Genomic DNA, 22,159 nt, shown 5'->3' with positions numbered 1-22,159 from the left:
AAAACTAGCACAACACAGGGGCCCGCTACGCGCACGCTATTGTTATTTTTATTTAACGTGTTGTCAGTGAACACAACCTGTCACCGCGATGACAGATAGTATATACGTCTTATAAACCGTCTTATATATATATACCATAATCACGTGACCGAAGTCAGTAACACCGCCGCGGTCGCGCGGTCGAGGTCAGTGACTTTACCGAAGTCGCGCGACCGAGGTCATTGACCCGGCCGCGGTCGCGTGACCGAGGTCAGTGACCTCCCCCCACCAAGGCCGCGCGCCCGCGGTCAGTGACCTCCCCCCCACCGAGGCCGCGCGCCCGCGGTCAGTGACCTCCCCCCCACCACTAAGGCCGCGTGGCCGAGGTCAGTGCCCCGCCAAGGCCGCGCGGCCGAGGTCAGTGACCCCGCCAAGGCCGCGCGGCGGAGGTCAGTGACATTACTGTAGTATGTATATAATACATATAATACAATATAAAGTATAATATTATAAATATATAATAAATTATATGTATAATATGTATTATATTTAATGTTATATATAATATAAATTACAGTCACGTTATTTTCACGTGTTGTTTGAATATTATATTTAAATAAGATACTATTAATTAAATTCAAATTTAATTATTTTTTTGAAAGTTTACCACTATGGGGCAAATAATAAAACACAAAGTTGTGAAAGTGTATGTATATAAATACACAAACACTTGTACATTTTCTTTATACTTGTTTTGTAAATTCATATATAGAATGCATCACTGACGTATCATCCGTTTCCATCAACCATTGTTTGAGAAGATGCTCAATTTTCTTGGCATCAATCTATATAAGATTAATAAAAACAGTAATAAATAAACATTTTTTGCTTTATATATATATATATATATATATATATATATATATGTATACACGGAACACAAAGAATTTTAAAAGAAAAATATTTTTGTGAAAATTGTGTTATACCTTATCAATATCTATATTAGTAACTTTCAAGCCTTTGATCAATCCAGTAATATCGACTATCCATAGTTGTTGATAAATTATAGCGATCCACAAAGTAGGTGCTAATCGACCTACTATATGTTCAGTTTCAAAGTCCGATCTGAAAGAAGATTTATTAAAATATCAGTCAGAAAGTATTGAAATTTATAAACACTTTTGTTATATTATTTAAGATTCAACCTTGTGATTATTTTAGTTCTGTCAAAAATCCAAGGTATTATGGTTCTCATATTTAAGTTTTCTTTCTTCTCATTCTTGATATTTTTCATTTTTTCAAATAACTTTAAAAGTCTATTCTTGCTTTTCTCTGCATCTGTCTTGTTTGCGACCGTTCTTTCCTCAGGTGCTTCGAGTCCCTGATGTTCTTTTTCTTCTTCTTGAGCAATATCTCGATAATATCCTCGCTCTTCGGACGATAATTTCTTCCAAAATTCGGTTATCTTTTTCGCAGTTTGGGTTGTTGTTAATGTAGGGTTTTCCTTTGCAACTGAAGGCGCAAGATAATTACTGATAGGCAAGTTTCAAATTTCTATCGTAAGTTTTATTTCTTGCAGATTTTTGTTTTAAAAAAAATTGTAAAACAATAAATACATAAACACGTACGTTAATAATACCTTGTGATTTAACGTGTTTTAAAAATTGAAGATCTTTACGATCAACATGGGCCTTCTTTAGCTCGTCTTTACGTTTAAACTCTTCATTAATTTTAATGTCCGAACCGGTAGTATACAACTGTCCTTCAACGGCAATATCAGATTTTATACTTATGCCACTCTGTTAAATGTTTTAGTCAATTATATAATTTAATGTAATTTTTTATGATAGAAGATTAAAATAATCAGTGGGTATTTAATATTAAAAAAAAAAAATCCTTTACTTTTACACCGGTCACATGTCCTTTACTCCATGATTCTAATGAGACTTGTTTTGTCTCTTGAATCTCATTTACTTTCGTATCTTTATTCATTATATTAATCATAGGAACACGAGTTTCTATTTCTCTCAAGTCGAAATCTTCACCGAGATCTACAACAGGTAACTGACTTATGCTTTCGCGTTCCTCATCCCTGTAATATTTTTGTGTATTAACATTTATATGACAATTTTTAAAGTGTTTACATGTTATATTAACTGTTGAAATAATTTAATTATTAATATTTAATAAATTTAATATTAAAGATTAAGATTATTCTAAAATGGACATATATTGAGAATATTTATTAACATTCTGTTATCAGATGAAATCCGGACAAAAGACATGTCATTTGAATCGGAGTCGCTTAAGTTCGGTGGCTGTATTTGAGTCGTCAGAACCAACGCGTCTGTGTAATGTTGTTGATCGCGAACGTCACTTTGTTGTTCAACCTGACATTTTTCAAATCCACTTGTGATGATGTTATCCTTGTTGTTAGGCATTTCCGTGACAATTATATTCGGAATTGTCTCGTGAATTTTCTCTCGAGCATGTAGTTTGCGTTTTTTACACGCAGACAATTCGGAATCGGCATCATTCGTATTAGACGCGTAATCTTCGTAACAGGCAGATATGTCGTTAGATAAATTACGTTCAGTGATTTCCACAGATTTGAGTCCATAAAACTTTCTCATACACTTATCTATAGTATCAAAGACTTTATTCTATAAATATTAATTACAAAAACATTGTAATATCATTGGAAAAGTGTATATATTCGTAAAGTTACATTTTTTTAAATAACATTATAAATTATATCGGAAAGATATCGATATTATGTAATTCTAAATTTAATCGAGTATTAATTTTAATCTTACCTGATTTTTAAAAAATATTGTGTCTTTATTTGGTTCCAAATTGACATCAATATCTTTTGGTTCTAAAGTAATATATACAAGAAACATCACTTTTTTTCTGTACAAATCTTGGTCGAAGTATTCTAATATCAAATTATGCACTAGCTATTTAAAAAAAGCAAGTTGTTCTTATCTTGCATAATAACATACGTAAATTCTACTTCGATTATGCTTAGTGACAATATATATTACCTTTTCAAGATCCTTATGTTTGATAGGTCTATCATTTACAAAAATATAATGTAGGTCAGGATGAGAAATTTCTGACAAATTCCGTACTGTTTTTGAAGGTAGCATTAATTGCAGAGGAAACTGAAAAATTGTCATAAACTTTCAACGGTACTGATAATATCAATTGTACCATATATCTCTTAAAAATACAATTTATCTATTTAATTATTAAACATACATACACCTGCATCGTCAGGCTCAATCCATTCCATGTTAGAAGTTATTTTTCTACCAAGCACATAAGTCACTGATTCTTTAATATTGTTTAGACTAGGTTTTGTGAAAACAAGGTTACTGTTCACTCTGTACTGAATTCGTACATTTGGCTTGCATATTCCAAAACACTGCATCAGTGTCTCTAATGATTTAACAACTTGATTAGCTTTTCTTGTGTTAGTGATCATTTGTCTTCTCACAGGTACTTGCTTGAATAAATTTTTTACTTGTACTGTTGTTCCTAATACAAATAAATTGTTATTTCTTATAACATATGTTTCAACATATAGTTAAAAACATATAGTCTAAATGTTTTTCTTACTATTATTCAAAAACAGAATCATTTTTCCTTAAAAATTCAAGAAAGAAAAAAATAAATTTTACCAATACTTCTATGACAAGGTTCGTGATTTGCAATGCAACCATCCTGATTCATTGAATATAAAGTTCCGACAACATCATCTTTTGTTTTTGTTATAATACTGACTTCTGCCACAGCGCATAAGGCACCTAATGCTTCACCTCTAAATCCAAATGTTTGTAATTCATCTGAAGGTAGTAATATAAAAGTGCACATATAAGAAATGGCTTTACTATAGTGCAGCTATACTCTTCTATTTCACTAAAGTTAAGCATACAATTTAAGTAACAAAATTATAAATCTAATCATTTATCTTACCTAAATCTTCAAAATTTGATATTTTGGATGTGTAAGAAGACAATCCCATGTATGGCGCATCTTCTCTAGATATGCCATAACCATTGTCTTTTACTTCTATTAAAGACGTACCATTATCTACCTAATAAACAAATGAATCATTTTGTTGAATCGTTTACAAAATAAATGTGTGAAAGTGGAATATTACCAGATTAATTTCAACATTATCTGCACCAGCATCCAAGGCATTTTCTACCAATTCTTTGACAGCAGAATACACAGAAGTTATTACTTGAGTGGTGGTAATTAGCTTTGCAGTTTTTCTATCTAGAGCGAAAATCGGCATTTCTCAATCGTGTTATTAATAGTACGTTTGTTTCTTACAATACCTAAAAGAAGACATAAAGTTTTGACATTGAGTTTCTATATGTAAATAAATGTTTACATGCACGTAGAAAAATGTAACGAACCGGTTCTGACATAGCCGCCGACATGCAGGGGTACGTTCAAAAATCCTACCTTGGTTACTAAAATGCTATATTTCACGTCACGTGTACTATAGTTTTTGGTAACCAAAGTAGGATTTTGGAACATACCCCAGACGGAACGTGTCACAGGTTATGCGCAAATGGAAAAGCGACGCAATAGCCAATTAGTACGTTGTTTTTCCATCCGTAGTGTCACACTACGGATTGCGAAAAAAACGCGAATCGAATTGGATTTGCAGATCGCGGACTTAGAATTTAGCCAATAGAAACGAGCCAAATCTCGGATCTGCTTTGTCTTGATTGATTAAATCCCGATCCGCAATATAGAGTGTGACACGGGATTAGGAGCGGTATATAAAGGCTGCGTTCCGATATTCACCGCTGGAAAAAATTTATAGCACACATGTGTACTTAGATTTTTAGTGAAAATTTTGGAACACGCAGACTTTAGCTGCGTTCCAGAATTGCTGCCAAAACGCTGCCGGTGCTAAAATTGTATAATATATGCGAACGTAAACTATAGTTATCTTTAGCGCTGGCAGTGAATTTTGAAACGCGGCCTTTACATGTCGCGCGGTGGGGATCGGACTTGACGACGCGCGCGCGTGCGCAGCGTTGCCGTCGACTGTATCCAACATGGCCGCCGCGAGCGTGATGCCGTCGAAGGTGCGCGAAAAATGACGGGTTTTCCACGATCTTGACGGCGCGATCTTGTACGTGCGCGCGCGAGGACAGTGCCAAGCGAGCGTTGTGTCGCCTTGTGACGTTGGGACGTCGCGACGATCCATGACCATGGCGTTAGTCACGGTGCAGCGTTCCCCGAGCGTGTCCAGTTCCCCGCAGAGCTCGGTGAGTTTTGTTTGCGTTTTCCTTTGTGTACGCGACGCCACGAATGATTTTCAACGCCGTTTGTAAGCGAAAAAAAAACGAGAACTTGCGCTACGCGCGAATCAAAACAGCGCGCGAATACTTTAACTCGGACTTCGAACGTAGATTTTGTTTCGCGATTATCTTTGATTCGGCTCGTTTCGTCTCGTTCCGAGTGGCCCGACGACCGGCTGCTCTGCCTTATTTGGCAGTGTACTGACAATCGCGCGCCGAGAGAGAGAAAGGGTAATGTGGAAGTATTTAAAGTTCCAGTTTGCGCCACTCGCTTATCTGCGTTACAGGTAGATTAGACACGCGACACGCGGAGCAACCGTGTCCCAAGGCCGGCAAAAAGCGCGCCGAAACAAAGAGAGCTCGTAGCATAAACAAACATTAGATAAGGTCGTTCGCTCTCACTCTCCGAATTGATCTGTGATTGTTTTTTTTTTTTTCTTCTTTTTTGTCGCTCGTCGCCGCATTCTCGATCACATCGCATTTTCGTTTACTTGTCGCGCGTTTTTTTTTTTTGTCGCCTGACGAAGATTTCGACGTACATATATCGTGCGAATTCTTGAACACAATTCTTTTAAAAAACGATCAAATCGCACACACGCGCAAAGCAAACGCCAGTGACGAGATATCAATCCAACGGTTATCGTATTGTTGCACGTAAGTGATTTAACGACATCGCGTTGTCATGACATTTTCGTTTTCCCCCGCTTTTGCTTTCCGTTCGCACGATCGTCACTTCAAAGTTTTTGTCTCACTTTGTACATAAAAATCTATATCGCTCGCAATTGCTACACAAAGTTATTTCAATAACAATCAATGAGAAGCAAAATTTGTGGCGCAACGTCATGTGCCTAGAACATTGACTGTAACTCGGGGAACGATGCGATCTGCGCTCTGTTGACTTAGCGATCCTGTGGTTATTGTTGTCGCGAAGATATTTTGACAAATACTCAAGTATTTTTCGCGATTAGAAAAGACGCTAAATTTTTCTGTTTTGTTGTCGCGAGTAAATCAATGAATGAATATTACGTGTAGCGCTGATGATGATGATGCACACAAATGACCATTTCGTTTCTCGAGATAGCGGAGTTGTGCAATTCCAGAACAGATAAACGCGTCGTTATATTTCGTTTTTTTTTTATTTTTCATCATCAGGGTCGATTAGCGGATTATTATCGGATGACTTATCAATTCGATCAACAAGATCACCGTGTGATACACGCACAGTTGCAAAGATTCAATATTCTAATTGTTATTAATATTGCTGAAAATTGCTTAATTGCTTCTAAAGTCGAATGATAGAAATACGATGTTATTTTATTAAAATCTAACCGTGGAAAATACTACTATACATATCTATTAGATTATCAGATACAAAGAAGGAGATTGTTTTAAAAAAGTCTAAAAAGTTTTTGTTAAATGTTATTAGTGTGCAAAAGTTTCTTTCGATTTTTTTTTTTTTTTTTTTTTTGAAATTGTTTCCTCAAAGAGAATGACATTATTAAGTTCTATTCGTGAAAATCAACATATATTTACAATAAAGAATCGTAATTATCATTTAACTCTTCAAATGTCCGTGATGCGTAAGAAATTTTAGATTTTGTCATCTTTAAACTTCGTTATCGCAAAAAAAAACATTGGGTTTTAAGTCGAACTAGTTTTGTTGTCAAAGTTTATACTTGCACTTTCCCAATTTTTCGCTTTTCTTTATCTCGTTCCCGCTCTCTTTTTACGCTGTGATCCAGCAGCGTTTTTGGCACGATCTTTCATTCGAGCGAGTTCCACGTTCCGAAGGGGGTGACAATCACATCGTCGCGGAGGCGCTGCTAACTCAACCCGCGCAAAGCACACACGTACACGACGGACACACGCTTGGCGCATAAAGCCGCGAAAGAACACACAAAGGTGTGTGTGCGCGCGCGGAGAGACGCTCTCTCGCGGACCTTCCTTGACGAAGGAGTCGACGGACTTTCAGTTGGTCGGCCACCACTCGGCATAACGGTAGCTAGAGTCGGAGATCCGAGTAATATTTGACACACACGAATCGACCGCTTTTTTTTTTTTATCGCTGTTTGTTCTTCGAGGGTTTAGATCTCACAAGCCCGCTGCATATTTTTTTTGCGTCGCGAGCAATCGCGATAACGTGATTATCGAGCAAAGGATGACAGGCATCGAGCAATGCGTAAAAAAAAAAAACAAAATCAAAACAAAGTAGAGATTTTAATTGGGACAAATGTATCATATATATATTTATGGAGCGCACGAATTACTCGAGAAATTTTAATTGTCATCAAAATTGATTTGATTTTATAAGATAATTTATCTATGTATCGTAATGTGTAATTTTGCGTTTTACATTGAGATATTTTTGTTTTACAAATTAAAGAGAAAATTTAGAGATTCCCTATCACTCTCTTTATTAAAATTAGATAGTAGATCTCTGCGGTGAATCGAAGGTCGATTAACACGTTGCGTTGTGTGATTTTTGACGTGTGACAGAAATTGCATACCCCCGCGCGTACGTAATACGCGATCGCTCTCGGCTCGACCTAAAAAAATTCGACCATTCGAACTGAAATCGCTCGTATATCTGAGTCAATCGATCGCCGATCCTGATTCATAGCTCTGTGTCTCTGACGCGGACAAACGTTCGTCGGGAAAACGCGTTATCTCGACATTTACATTTAGTAGTGAGAAGACTTGTCGATATTCAGAGAGAAGGGCAGATATGATTGTGCTGAAGCAGAAAGTTTCTCTGCACTACGGACTGCCACCGCCACCGCCACCTCAACCACCCTCGCCCTGGTCCAGCATTCTCTGGAGCAACGATCGTCACCGACTCGGCAGCGGGCGAAGACTCGCGTGTGGCGCGCGCGTCACGCAATTGCGAGACAAAGTCATCGCAAAAGTAAGATTTCGTATCGACACGAAATGATATTTCTATTTTGAAGTTCCCCGATGAAGTTTCACATTTATTGATTCGCGCAGTTGTTGCAAAAAAGAAATTGGAAAATTCGATTTGCGCGGTTGAGAGATCTTGAGGCAAAAAACTTTCAAAAAACATTCTTTCCCCAATTGTATTCAAATTTGATATTGTGTAGAGGCTTTTTTTTTAGATAAAAAATAAGTATCTTATAAAAGTAGAAATTTTGTATTCGTTGAAACGAATTTATGTGGTTGAAAAAACTGCGATGCGTTCGTGGCAAGAGTAAATTAAGTTTTGATGAGAAAAATCGTGTCTCGGAGGTATAAGTATGATTGCAGGGATAATTGAGGTGAACAACGTCCGTTATTCGAATTAATCACATACTTTTCTTTGGAGATAATCAAAAGATCTACGATAACGGCATACGCCGCCGTATGTAACATATCAGCAACACGCAAATTATGTATATCGAGCGGAGAAAGTCACTTCAATGGCGCGATACACACAATATTACGCGGACACGCGCGTGTATTTTGTGTAATATCAAAACATGCAAACTTCTGCGCGACGCAGAAAGTTGTCACACAGAGAATTATATTAATTACTGAAAGAGACGAAAAAGATAAATCTTGTGTACAAAATTAGATTTTCTGTTATTTTCGCGGCCGCGTGTGTAATTGTTGTGACATTGAAAAATAACAAAGGAGTTTTGAGATTATTTTCAAACGTAAAAAAGGCGTGAAAAAAGAAAATCTTTAATACGGTATATGTTTGTGTTTTTTGAAGATAACATTGCAAATCTGATACTCTGTCTGGTTACATAAAAGCATTGTAAATCAAATGCGAAAACTAACGAGAGCTTCGGTGTTTTTTAGGGCATCGCGTATGCAATAGCTCGAATACTTCAGAAGTGTGCCTCTTGTTTATTGGAAGCGCGAAGATGGGTGGGAAGCGTGCTGGAAAGGTCGCGTGTCGTGATGCAATGCTCATTCTAAAACCGCAAATCCACTATAGACGTTACATATTTCTCACAGAGTCTTCGGACATTCAAAAAATATCTTTCCACACTGGCGTAACATAAATGTCAGAACGTTCGCTTTCGAAATTGTAAATTATTCGTACAGTAGTATTACCTTTTAATGCGGAAAAAATATTAAATAAAGTAGAAAATATAAATGTTCCTGAGAATAAAAAAAGTGAAAAAAATAAAAATATAGAGCATGTAAGGCTCCACTGGATCAGAAATAACGCAGTTATTTCTGCTACTGTTTTGAACTTTATTATAGTGTATGTTTATCATCACCCTGAATAAACGAGAAGGAAATAGAAATTTACATAAAACTTGCAAATTAATTAAAATTAAAAAAAAGATGACAAGTTAAAAAGAGAATACTGAAAAAATCTGAAAAAATCAGAGAATACTTGAAAAATCGTACACATGTGTATATACATGTATATAGACATATAATATTATTATTTATTTTATTTACTTATTCTTGCTATTACTCGACGCAACATTGTTCGGTGACATTTTTTACTTTTAAACTATCGCTCGTTCATGTTTCGAGATCCAGGAATCTTGGGTATTTAAAATTAAGAAGCACTTGTAGCACTTACAGCGGATGCATTTTGCATGTGTATCTCGCCATGCATTCAGTTCGCCTTGAAAGTCACAATTAAAAACCTGCAGGGCTTCTCTCTTTCTCTCTTTCTCTTTCTTTCTCTCTCTCACACATACACACACACACAGAGAGTCTCAGTCTCTCAGGCCAGGCGCAATCTTCTTTTCAACAAATGAAAGGTTCTATTTTAAGCCGCGGTGCTAAGGCAAGGATTGGAAAATTGCGCGCTGCACCGCTGCTAATAGCTTCGCGGGCTGTTTTATGCGCTCGCACGATCAATTTTCTTAACGGCGCGCGTGTCTCGGTGACGTCGCAGGACTCTCTCTATAAGGATAATCGAGAGAAGAACGATTCTCTCATTAAAGATAATCGCGCGACACATGTGTGTTTCGCAAACTCTCGACGAGTTTCATAAAATTCTAAAATTTTCTTATAACAGTAGATTTCAAATTGTTACACTTCGTATACACGAATATGAGACAGACGCGAAATTCAATTTGCACGATGTAATTGTCTTGTAAAACATTAACCCTGATAAGAATGATTGGAACGCAATTTTTTTGCCTAAGTATTGCGCGAAAACGTGCGAAAAACGTGCGCGACTATACAAATCGCTTCGCTCGCTCGAGCATTCTCAGTTTCAAGAGACTGGAAAGGGGTTATTTCATATCACCGCGCTCTTTGCGTACAGCAAAGTGCACTTACCGAAGGGAGGCCGATGCGTATTTTTTTTAGCACGTTGCGGGCCTTGAAAGGAGTAAGCTTTGCGCGAACTGTATCGTGTATTGATTTTGATCGTATTTTTTTACACGTTTTTTTTTCGCGACCGTGCCTCTAATCTCCTCTCTTCTCTATAACGTGATGTGCGCGGAGGATTCGAACTTCTCGTCTCCTTGATATTTACGATGCTCTTTATTAATAAAAGAGCCACTGCTCCGAGACACACGCCCACGTGAGCGGCTAAATGACGCGTGGAAATGTCTCGCCGCACATTGTCGCCATGCTGAATAATACGGAAAAAAAACGGGTGCTTACTAAGACTAAATTAATTTATTATCACAATTTATTGTTATAACAATTAGGTAATTCATAGTACTTACTGTTCCATATAAATTGGTAAATTCAAGATAAGAAAAATAATTTGTGTGTTCTAATTAAAAGCCGTACCGGACGAAAGGCAGAATGATTGAGAGAAATTAATAGACATATAAACAGATATATTATCAGGATCTTTTGGCTTTGTTATTTGAAGCAATTTTTTTTCAGCTGTTTACATCTAATAAATTAATTACAATTAACAAAAAAACATTAAAGAGAAATAATTCTATTATAAGTATCTAAGTAGAAAAAAAAATAAAAAGACGGAGGTTGAAAATATTTCAAGAGACGGACTTGTTTAGGCGCATTGTCGACGAAGATTCGTCAGAAGCAGTAATAAACTTTCGAATTGAACGGTTCGCGACCGCGCAATTTTATTCGGTAGACACGCACATTGTCTCCTTTGAGTATTACACGGCTTCGCGTTTTTCAGCCGTTCCGTGCCGTTCACCACGATGGTTGTCACGATGCCTCAATTATGCTTGGAAGGAGAAACGAGTAAAGGTTTGTTGTCCGTATTTCCCTTTGTCATGGAGTTAGTATTGACGTAATTCCGACGCGATTCCTTTTTGTTGTGGATGCTTTCACCGCGAATTATTAACGCGACGCTCGTTGAGCAGTTTCTGGTGGCGGTTACGGAAATCAATCCGCGGGAAAAGAGGAAACACGCAAAAAACTGCTTCCTATTAATTATCATCTATTCTTTGTTGTCATCAAAAGTGGATGATATTTTGTAAAAAACAAAACTGGCAGTTTTGTCTTGTTATTATGCGCCTAGTTTTTAATATATTATATTGAATGTAAAAACTTTTTTGTTATTTGTTTCAGGATTCAGGAGCGGCAGCACCAGCCGATGACGATACCGACACTGCGAGAAGCTGTAAAAGGTGAGTTTATCTTATATAAACACACTACTTAAATAGCAAAAACTTGACATATATTTTACATAAAAAGTAAAAACGTTATTCTAAAATGTATTAATGAATTATTCATTTTTATAAAAGATTTTCGATTCTGTTTTTTTACTACAAAAAAAAGATTGTATTTTTTTTTGTTTTTACTCAAAACACGTGTAAGCAACAAAAAGTTCGTCGCGACATCACGTTTCTCGATAAAATGTGTGTGTTTCGCTTTTATTAAGTTTCTAATTTATTGAGAGAAATCAAGAGAACTCGGCATCTTCGTCGTGTTCCTGGAGCTGCGACGGTGTTCGGCGGAAGCGACGCGAGAACAACGTTATTTAATCAACAGGTTTTGTCGTTTCCTCGTCGGAAGTCTTCGCGGCTGCGTCGCTTCCGCGGTCGCTGTCAAGCCGTTGCAATTCGATTTTAACGTAACCGTGTTCCCTCCTCGGAAAAAACGCGCGGCGCTCTCATAGAAATTTCTTTGTGTTTTCCGACACATATCGTAGCGTGATGTGATATATTTTCAATTCGCGTTTATTGTGCGTGTCACGTGTGTGTTTGTATGTGCGCGCGTGCGTGCGAATAGGGAAATTTTCACGATTCACTCTTCTATACTATAAGTTCTTCCGAAGGAGAAGCGCTTCGCTCTTAATCGTCCGACTTTCTACAGCGCGGTTTGCGTAACATCTCGCTTCGCGCGCGGATCGTAACGTTACGTATTACGTGGGAAACGTAATTGAAGTTTGCCTTTACGGGCGGGAAAAAAAAACTTCCTCTCTCGTCGCGAACGGATATTGAGATGCTCCGGCGCCGACGAGGGTGAGACGATTTTTGTCTCCCGTACGAGAAGGGTTTTTTAATTGCGGATGTTGCCGCGGAATGAAATTGCAAGTTTGCTACAGATGAATCTGACAATAAAGTTTTATATGTATAAATCGCGATTAATAGACAGGATAAATAAATTTAGATTGATCGTTCAAAATTGTTGTATATAGTATACGCTTTTCGTTTATTTTTACGTTTGTGCGAAAAAATCGATTTACAGCCGATCACCGTTTCTCTGTCTGGTCGCTGGCACCGATTCATATTACTATTTTTGTTGTTCGTAATGCACTTAAACAGGGCACGTATCCGATATACGACCTTTTGCCGGATTTAAGTTCAGACTCTGCCAACGAAAAGACATACGATCTGCTTGCCAGAGCGAAATGCTAAGCGATGCAACAAAACTATTAATGATAAGCATCGTCTATAATAAGAACTCGAGTATATATCCTTCGTCAAATTAATCTCTTGGAATTAAATGAAAGATACTTATATAATTAGTGTCTGGAAAAATTAAATAACATCTGACAACAAATAATTGTCATTGAAGCGCAATTAGCGCGTCACAGATAATTGTTAATAAAATTATTGACACATTAGGAAAAAATTGTCCCGCTAAATATTAAATTATTAACTTCTCCCCCGAGTACATACTGTGTCGAAAACAAAAATTGCTAACGTTTTATTGTAAAATCTTACTTTTGATTTTGCAACACGACGTTCGAGGGAACAAATCTCGTCGTAAGAGAAATACATATTTCATTTGAGTATATATGTACAATTCACGTCCCGCGATGTGTCCCGGACAATGGCGAAGTAGGTACGCGATGCACTTTCACGTTCCGTGTGACCTGCCATAGATTTCGAACCCGCGACCGCAAACTCATTAGTATCCGTCACGGGACAGACGTTGTTGTTGCCCTGACGTTGTCTTGTTCGGTAATTTTCTGCACGCCTCGTCGCCTCGCGCTTCACGAGGAAAACTTCAATCACTCGTGGTCATAAGAAAAAAAGAAAAAGCATCCGGTGTTTACCGGCCGCGATTTCTCGGACGGATCTCGACCTCACTGCCTCTCACTTTTTCTGCATCATCTGACGTACAATTAAGTTACCGACGTATTGTACGCGCGATACTTATTCCGCGAATACGTTTGTGTACACAAGTCGTAAAACATTGCAATACTTGGCTTACTTTGCAAAGCATTTTCTCTCTCTAATCACATTAGCGTTTGCGGTTTCAATAGTTTTCGCGATCCCAACGTTACGCCCGTTTGTCCCGTTTTCCTTGTTAACACGCGTTTAACACGCACGCGGATTGTCCGGTAAGAGTTAGCTAAAAAGCGAGTTAACGTCGTTGTACTTTTAAAAACGATGATTATGTACCTTGAGTATCGAGTGGGAGAGAAGAGACCCGCGATGCTTGCGAGAAATTCTGACGACCTGCTGCTCCGATCGAGAAACACGGTCTATCCTTGAACAAGATTCTCGGTCGTTCGTAAATTTCACTAACAAAGAGTCACGCAAGGATAATGGTGTATAATATATCGCTCTTTATAGCCGCCGGTTGTATTAACGAGTTTTGATAGTTTTTCATGTGACTTATCGCATCCTTTGCAATACATATGTATATATATAGAGAGAGAAAGAGAGAGAGAGAGGAGAGAAATAACTAATAAGGGGATTAGTATATGCGGCAATAGAATTCTGTTTTTTTTCCTGGTTTTAATTATAATATTTCCTCTGGCATTGATATTATTTATACGAACGTTACTTGCAAATCGCAATGAATAACGCAGAATATTTTCTTTCGAAATTAATGGCTTGACTTGTTTCATTAAAATTTGTTTCCAATAATAGCCGAGAAGAAAATAACCGCGCGTTATAATTATTCAAACGAATAATCGAAATTCTAATTATTCTAATTATTCTAAAGAGCACGCTCGCGCGACATCGCAAGAGAAAACGAGATGAAGAAATTTAAATAATGTCATTGTTTTTGCTGATTTACGGATTTTTTCTTCAGAATGTGTTTGTTACGCGATACATATGTACGTACGTGTTATAACGTAACCTTGATCCATATTTCAGCTGAGTACACTCGCAGCGAGTACGAACAATGCGAGAACGACATTGTGTAATTTTTGAGATTGAATCGCTCACCGAAACTCCGCTAATTTGGTTTCGGATTTTGTCTTGCAACACACGCCACGCATCGGTCGATTGTTTTTTGAAACAAAAGTTCTTGGCAAAGCGGCGATCTTGCGGCGAGACTCAACGTCACGATCTTAATTGTTGTAATTAAACAACTAAATAAAAACAATCGATATTGTTTTACGTAACTTTTGTAATCTTTTAGCGCGCGGTCGCGCTTTTTGTTGAACTTTTCGCTACTTTTTCGCGCTGAAGGAAAATATATCTGAGCTGTGAAACTGATGATAATATATATATTTTGAACTTTAGAATTAGAATCTAAATACGTCATTCATCTACTCAGATGAACGTCGATAGAAAGTTCATCGACGATGAACGTCGATAGAAGCGCGAGTGTCGCGCGCGGGAATATTTACACACACATCTCCCTTCTCCCGTTGCGCTCGTGTGTCATTTACGTAATCGCCCTTGGAATTGATACCTTCCTCTTGAATTGGCACTTGTATGACCTTTTCTCGCCGCTATTTTTTGCTTTAGTATTTATCCCTCAGCCTCGAACAAGCGTATTAATACACGCTCATTGATTTTTCATTGATAAACACTCCAAGCGATTTAATTTCCCATTGTTTAGAGCGGCACTCTCCGAGAAAAGAAATCCGGAAACGCGCGAACGAAAAACGTATTCTCAATCCTGTAGAAATAAACGTTTCTCCCCTTTCTCCGATAATATGTACGAGACACTTCGGCCACAAGAGAAGCCACAGCGAGCTGCGGGTTCGTTACACCCATTTGTCATTCTTCCCTTCCGATGGAAACATAAAAAAAAGCGATACAACACGTAGTGTATCTTGCGGCGCGAATTTTCATATCACGTATTTTACCGCGATATTCGCACGCGCTATTAGCCTCGCTCGCCATTAAATACATGTGTACACATACACGAGAATGCTGCAAATAATATTTTCCCGAGAGATGTGTAAATTTGCTCAACTACTCGACGCGACGATATATCTGATCTGCGAAGATTTCCGTTTCTCGGTCCGAATCCGATAGTTCTTGGTTTAACCGATAGATCTTCTCTCTTTCTTTAACATGTCGTTGATACGCATGACGTAAGAGTTTGATGCACCGTGAATATCAATGTGATTTCTCATCGAGTTTCTTCTCATCTGCTTCTCTCATTGGTCATTTTTCCACACTCGCCGGCAAATTACTCGCCGGCAAATTACTCGCCGGCAAGTAGTACATTCGATGTAGAGGCAGAACGTGATAAATAATATTAATTGTAAGCGCGCTCGACATGTATCCGATGCCGCGCGCGCGTGTAAAAACATTAATCATTAACAACGTTTCAAGTTAAGCCCGGCTTATTGTAATCTCAGATATAACGAAACTGTATTTTTGCGGTTGAAACTAATATAATATTGTCTCTTTTATTATAGATAATTGTTAATGAGATATATGTTCGGTATGTGTACGCGTGTATAACACATAACGCGTGTTTTTACAAATACACTTGATAGGGCAATGCAACAACTCCGGAATGAGAATCGATGATGTTCGTTGATGATCGAAAGAGCTTCACGGAGCTTCACTTTACGCGCGAAACATAAATTTTTCGTTTTGCCATGTAACAATCACACCGTGTCTTATTACGGCGTTTATAAAAATGTGGAACGGAAAAAGATTGAGAAAGAAACGGAACGCTGATTAATGTTGATGTCATGGCTGGATTACGCAATTCACAAGAGAGGCATCCATCGTCTCTTTGTCTAGCAATTATCGCATGTTTTTTTTCAAGTATCGAACGGTGCGGATAGTTCAACAATTGAGATATGTTTAACGAAATACACACAAAAGTGCGTACAAGCACTTTCTTTTATAAAACGCTTGTAAACGTGTAATTTTAACGGTCATTCGACGTGAAAAGAAAAACATGCGGTCTTAAATATTTGAGTTAAATTATTTTAATTTTTTTATTTTTTTGTCTTGTATAAAACCACGAGTTTTTTTCCAGTAATGCTAGTTGAGATGTTCAGACAATCGATTTTGTCGAGGATAAAACACATGACGACGATTCTTCAAGATTTCTTCTCGACGATCGCTTCTTGCTATTTTCTTCATTCCATAGAGCTAGAGAGAACATTTAAAATACCGGCATACAGCTGTGATCATTATCGACTAAAAAACAAAAATCCGTTGTTTTTATCATCTTACGCTATTTATGCAACATTCGTTAAATAAATTCACGTGATAAGTGTTACGAGTGGCGTGATGGAGGGAAACTTATCCTTTTCCTCGTCCTCTTCCTCCTCCCGCGTTCTGTCTCGCGGCTTCCTCTCGATCGAACGAGAAGCTGCCGAGAGTCGAATCTGCGCGTCGGTTGGGGCGCGCGCGCACACGATGGAGAGGGGAATACCCGACTGCTACGCTGCGCAGCCGGCCTGCGCCTGGTCAGAGAACCTCAGTTGGTCCCGCGACGTCGCACCACGTTGTACGTTGTTTTTCGATGAGAAACCGGTTTCCTCTCGCTTTCGCTCGCGCGGATGTGTGACTCGGTAAGAAGTCGCGCGAAGTGAGACAAAGTGTTTGCTCGATCGGCTCTCAGAACCGCCGGTTTTCTGAGGGCGAAGAGAAAGAAAAAGAAGACGACGAAGTACGCGTGGCCTCGAGAGATGCGCGCATACTCCGGCCAGCTACGGGGCGTTCGTCCGTGCGCCTCAATTGTAGTGATTAGAATGGGACAAGTGCAGCGTAACAACCGTGAGTTGATGGCGTCGAGTGATTAGACACGGGAGAATAGAGAGAGCATCGTGAGAGCAGGTTCCCGTGGATTGATTCGATGGTGTACGAAAAGATTGAGATGAGGAACCCTGCGGGGTTCCTGCTCGAGGACGCCAGGCACGGATACATCCAGTATATCAGGTACTCGTTTCGAAATCTTATCAGGATTTAAGATATTTTGTTTAAATGGTTATTTGCCACGAGAGAGAGATAGATAGAGAAAGAGAACATATACATAATTATCCATTTGCACCAATGTGAGTAAATCAATGAAAAAGAGAATGTCGTGGTAAAATTATTTTGAGATGATAACGCATTGTTCCTAAAAAAAGAATATCATTCTCGTTCAAAATCATACATATATAACTTGAAAATATATGAAATTAGTAGTTCGGTTTCAATTAATTATAAATCAAACGTTCAGACTGAACTGAAAAAATAACAATTTTTTTTCTTTTTCTTTTTTCTGTCAAAGAAAAAACGCCAAAAACAAATAAATGTTATACCGATCGGAGTTGACTTAGACTCAAATTTTTCGTAATAGATGCTCTGTTATTTTCACTTTTAATCGAAACTTGAGCGTGCTTCAAGCTTCTATGAACGTATACATGTTAATTGATCTTTTTATAAATATTTAACAATTCGCGCATATCAAGCAGTTACATCCGTTTCTCTGACACTTGTGTGTGTCTGACTCCTGTCTTGTCAATGTTTATTTATCTGATTACGTTTATCGCCGATTATTGTGCAAATAGCAATGGAAGTGAAAGTGTTGGAAACGCAATTGTTTCATGTCTAATGATCGACTGCTTCCGATTGATTCAATTTCCAACATCGCATTCTAACACAATGTTTCATAAATTTTCTCTCTAAAAAAATTAATCGTGTATAAAAGGTTGAGCGGTTAACGAACACTTGTACGCTAACACGTGCTCTCGCACACGTATTTGTGTGAAAATACAAAGGACTTTTTTTTTTTTATTTTCAACGGTGTCGTGTGAATCAGATGTTATTTTCGAGATATTAACAAATGCAGACACGATAGGCGTTTCGCGTCAACCAGCTAAATCCGCACGGGGAGCGGATCGATAATACTCCGTAATCCTAGTAAATCCTAGTAAAGTTGCTTATTTTACAATGTAGAAGATTACCACGGATTATAACGGAGAATTTCTTCGAGCACACGCTCATACTTATGGATCATTATATTATTTTCTCCAAACGTTTCAACCATTTGAGTCTTCTTCGATAGAATTATGTACAGATGATTTGTATTTCGATAATATGTATGTGTAATTTTACAGTAAGATACAATATATATATTTTACAATATATATTCTCATAATATTTTCTATTTTTCTTGTATTTTTAAAAGTTCGAGTTAAATTAATCTTATTAGTCTACTTCGGTCCATTCTGCTTTCTCTTAGAATTATCTTTAACAATTATCTTTGGTAGTTTAAGGTTGAATAAAAGAGTATCTTGGACACAAAAATTCCATCCAACAAATATGGAATGCAAAAAGAAAGAATCGCTCTTGTGATTTTGTTTTTGTTTTTTTTTTTAATTGCAACTTTTGTGGTGAAAAAAACTTTGGTTTACCGGTGATTTCTTCATTAACCGTTAAGAAATAACGGTGTATGAAAAACGCAACAAAACTTGCTCTTTTCATCGATGCATTTTGCAGCAAATATTCTTCTCGTTGGGTATAATATTCCGCAATGTCGCAATTATCCTCGATTAGAGCGTTTTATTTTTCGCTCAAAATATCGTTTATTCACGATAACGAAAAAGAAAAAAAAACAACGATTCCGCAAGTAAGGAGTTAATTGAGAGATGAGAAATTACGCGGGAGATGTGCTTCCCATTACCGTTAGCGGCTGGTCCAGTTTAAAGACGAGAGAAGATGCTTGGCAACGCCGCCTTCACCGACATACAAACCGTATTCTTTATTCTTTTTTTTCGAGACCAACGGTTCCTAACCAATCGTTGTCTATACAATCAGAGACTCCGACCTCGCTAGAGGTGTCTGGGAATTTTAATGGATTATAAAAAGGAGTTGGCAAAGGCTCTCCACAAATATATAATAATAATAACAACCGGTTAAAAAAAAATATCGCAACGTGAAAATGACAATTGTTCTTTGTGTATCATGTGCGAAGAGACGTTTCGTACTGCGATTACACGCGACATATATTTAAAGTAAGAGATTCTGGCTTTGCGTTTATTGTAGTAAAATTAAAATGAGAAAAATTGTTAATAATTACGTTTGCCAGAAGAAATCACAAGTTATTTAACTGAAGATAACGAATCGCTGATTAAATGATAGTAAAACACAAACTTCATTGCTAAAAATATTGTCATTTAATTCAAGGCGCTGTAATTCAATAGAACACACATGTAATTAATTGAAGTTATTACAAAGTTGTTACATTGTTATTTTTGATCTTGATATAATATTGTAAAAAACGGGACGTGATTATCGAGAGTATCGGTCAATAACATCAGCTGTTGAATTTTACATTAACAAGTATGTAAATAAAAGGAGACTCACTCCGTCATCGCACAACAAACATACACACAATTGTCTTGTAATGAAATGACTAGTTTCTTTTACTAGTTTGCATTAGTGGTTGTCGATTTTACAAAAAGCTTTGAAAAAAAAAAAAATTTACAAAAAAAAGCAATATTGTATAATCGATATTGCATAACAATTACCTCGGAATCGCGCGCACATTATCTCGGAGCGATTACTCGTGTTAACTTTGCCGGGATTAATCGCTTATTTACATAATCCAGTTCCTCCGCGGAGACTCGTTATTATTTTTTGCAAATTACTCGAGCAATTTAAAGCCGATCGAAATCGCGTTATTCATCTAGTTGACTCGCGGCTACTTTCCATCAATTTTCCGGACGAATATCCACGATGACACGCTCGATTCGTTTATGTAGATTCAACTTCTGTCCAGTAGACGGTTTCGCTCCATAAAATCCGTTTTCGTTCGATTATTACAGCGCGATAAAAAAAACTTTCGCTCCCGACGCGCAAAAGAAGATCGGCGTAAATTTGCTTCTTCGAAGACGTATAACTTTCGCTTTGCGCGTTTGTTCGTTCAAATCGACGCTTTTGTTTATAGCTTTTTAAGGCTCCTCAATATCTCTCGTTGTTCGATTTGACAGCGTCAACTCCGCGAAAGTATCGAGAAGCTAGTAGTAGTTAGCTATCTATAGCTCTATTTTTTAACTCTTTTCAGGCAGATCGGACTGGTGTAAAATCTTTGATCCGTGATTTGATGAAAAATATTCGGAAACCGAATGATTGTTTGAACCGATATATATATATATATATACTGAGAGCTTTCTTACGGTTCAAAAATGATTCCAAGATCGCTATCCACAGAGAATCAAAAACGCGGACGCGTATTAGTTAGCGAGGATCTCGTTGGGTCACTAACCTCTTTGCCACCCCGCGTTATAGGCGCGATTTCGATTATCGCTTCCAGAGAAATGTACGTACAGCAATGCGGTGTTGCTTAGGAACCAAAGCTCACAACACGGAAGTCACGATATATATATATATATACACCGGCCGGTCGTGAGAGGGCTGAGGAGCTAGGAGATCGCGTTTCTAAACTTCATGTTTTGGATAGTGGTCGACGATGCAAATTAGTAGTCGAGAGCTTTTCCAATTCACCGAAATAAATATTTGTACATGCTCGAAATATCTTGTGAAATAATAATAAAGGAATCACGAATCAACCTATTCGTGTCGCGCTACACACTATGCGCTATTATTATTAATTTATGTTTTTTTGACGAGTTCTTAACAGAGATTAACCGATTAAACGTTCACCAAATATTTTAGCCTAAGTATCAAACTGAGAAACGACTAATTACGAATTACGAATGCGCATATTGCGAATCGCGATTAATGTAGGAGGTTTACACTAGCGAATAGCGCATCTTCCTGAGTGTCCAACGAATCTTTACGAATTAATTAATCGTGAATTGTGAATCCGCATAGGATTTTTTTTAGGCGCTAAATTTACGATAACTGCGAGCGAGTTATAACGTGAAATATCGGTAGCCTAGCTTGGAAATGTTGGGCACGCGCGAGTTGATTTGAAACAACGACACGTCTTGTTCACCTATATAACAGGGAAACTACTCTTTGCCCGCCGATCCCGCGCGCAAAGAGTGTCGAGTTTGTTGTGCGCTTTCAATAGAAGCGCAGCACTTCGCGCTTCGTCGCGTTATCTGGTTAGAACGTAGTTTGTCATCCGACGATTGCGCAACAATGTGTGTTCTCGATGTCGGAAACAATACGGTTATGTTACGTGTTCGGACAAAAACTGATGAATAAAATCAAAGATATATAATTGAGAAGTGCAAATAAACAACACACCGTCGATAGACGACATTATCGAATCGCGTATATTTAATCGCGTGCGTAATCTGCGATTTCAACGAGATTCGTGTGATTTTAAAGGCGCACTTTGATTGAAGATATAAACCGATTTCGATCATTGCAAAGAAACTTGAT

General features: G+C 37.7%; 2 protein-coding genes across 6 annotated transcripts in view; one reads left to right on the top strand and one right to left on the bottom strand.

Annotated features, from left to right (window-relative positions):
- Positions 1-660: 660 nt before the first annotated feature.
- On the bottom strand, positions 661-4,925 carry LOC109854801 (PMS1 protein homolog 1-like). 3 transcript variants are annotated; one of them, XM_020428268.1, is made up of 13 exons: positions 4,536-4,925; positions 4,148-4,266; positions 3,961-4,081; positions 3,666-3,830; positions 3,248-3,522; positions 3,027-3,146; positions 2,796-2,939; positions 2,230-2,642; positions 1,882-2,071; positions 1,619-1,778; positions 1,185-1,491; positions 966-1,104; positions 661-824 (listed from the first exon to the last, which is right to left on the bottom strand). In XM_020428268.1, the coding sequence occupies exons 3-13, from the start codon at positions 4,007-4,009 to the stop codon at positions 723-725; spliced, it is 2,064 nt and encodes a 687-aa protein (XP_020283857.1). In that variant the 5' UTR covers positions 4,010-4,081; positions 4,148-4,266; positions 4,536-4,925; the 3' UTR covers positions 661-722. The 3 variants fall into 3 exon arrangements, with proteins under 3 accessions (XP_020283857.1, XP_020283855.1, XP_020283856.1); XM_020428266.1 differs by lacking the exon at positions 4,536-4,925 and adding an exon at positions 4,410-4,528 and having other exon boundaries at positions 4,148-4,328; XM_020428267.1 differs by lacking the exon at positions 4,536-4,925 and adding an exon at positions 4,410-4,528 and having other exon boundaries at positions 3,248-3,513; positions 4,148-4,328.
- Positions 4,926-5,092: 167 nt separating this feature from the next.
- Positions 5,093-22,159, top strand: part of LOC109854910 (protein phosphatase Slingshot homolog 2) — a 54,656-nt gene continuing 37,589 nt past the window's right edge. Inside the window, exons 1-3 of one of the 3 annotated variants that reach the window (XM_020428502.1) lie at positions 5,093-5,276; positions 7,995-8,214; positions 11,781-11,839. In XM_020428502.1, the coding sequence (XP_020284091.1) occupies positions 8,035-8,214; positions 11,781-11,839 (239 nt within the window). In that variant the 5' untranslated portion in view covers positions 5,093-5,276; positions 7,995-8,034. Of the gene's footprint in view, positions 5,277-7,994; positions 8,215-11,780; positions 11,840-17,314; positions 17,759-22,159 lie in introns of those variants that run through there. The other 2 variants (XM_020428503.1, XM_020428504.1) reach the window with 2 other exon arrangements.

The sequence above is a fragment of the Pseudomyrmex gracilis genome, unplaced genomic scaffold (assembly GCF_002006095.1).
Source record: "Pseudomyrmex gracilis isolate BER0280 unplaced genomic scaffold, ASM200609v1 scaffold_74, whole genome shotgun sequence".
Taxonomy (NCBI): Eukaryota; Metazoa; Arthropoda; class Insecta; order Hymenoptera; family Formicidae; genus Pseudomyrmex; species Pseudomyrmex gracilis.
This window is presented reverse-complemented; position numbering and strand designations above follow the sequence as displayed.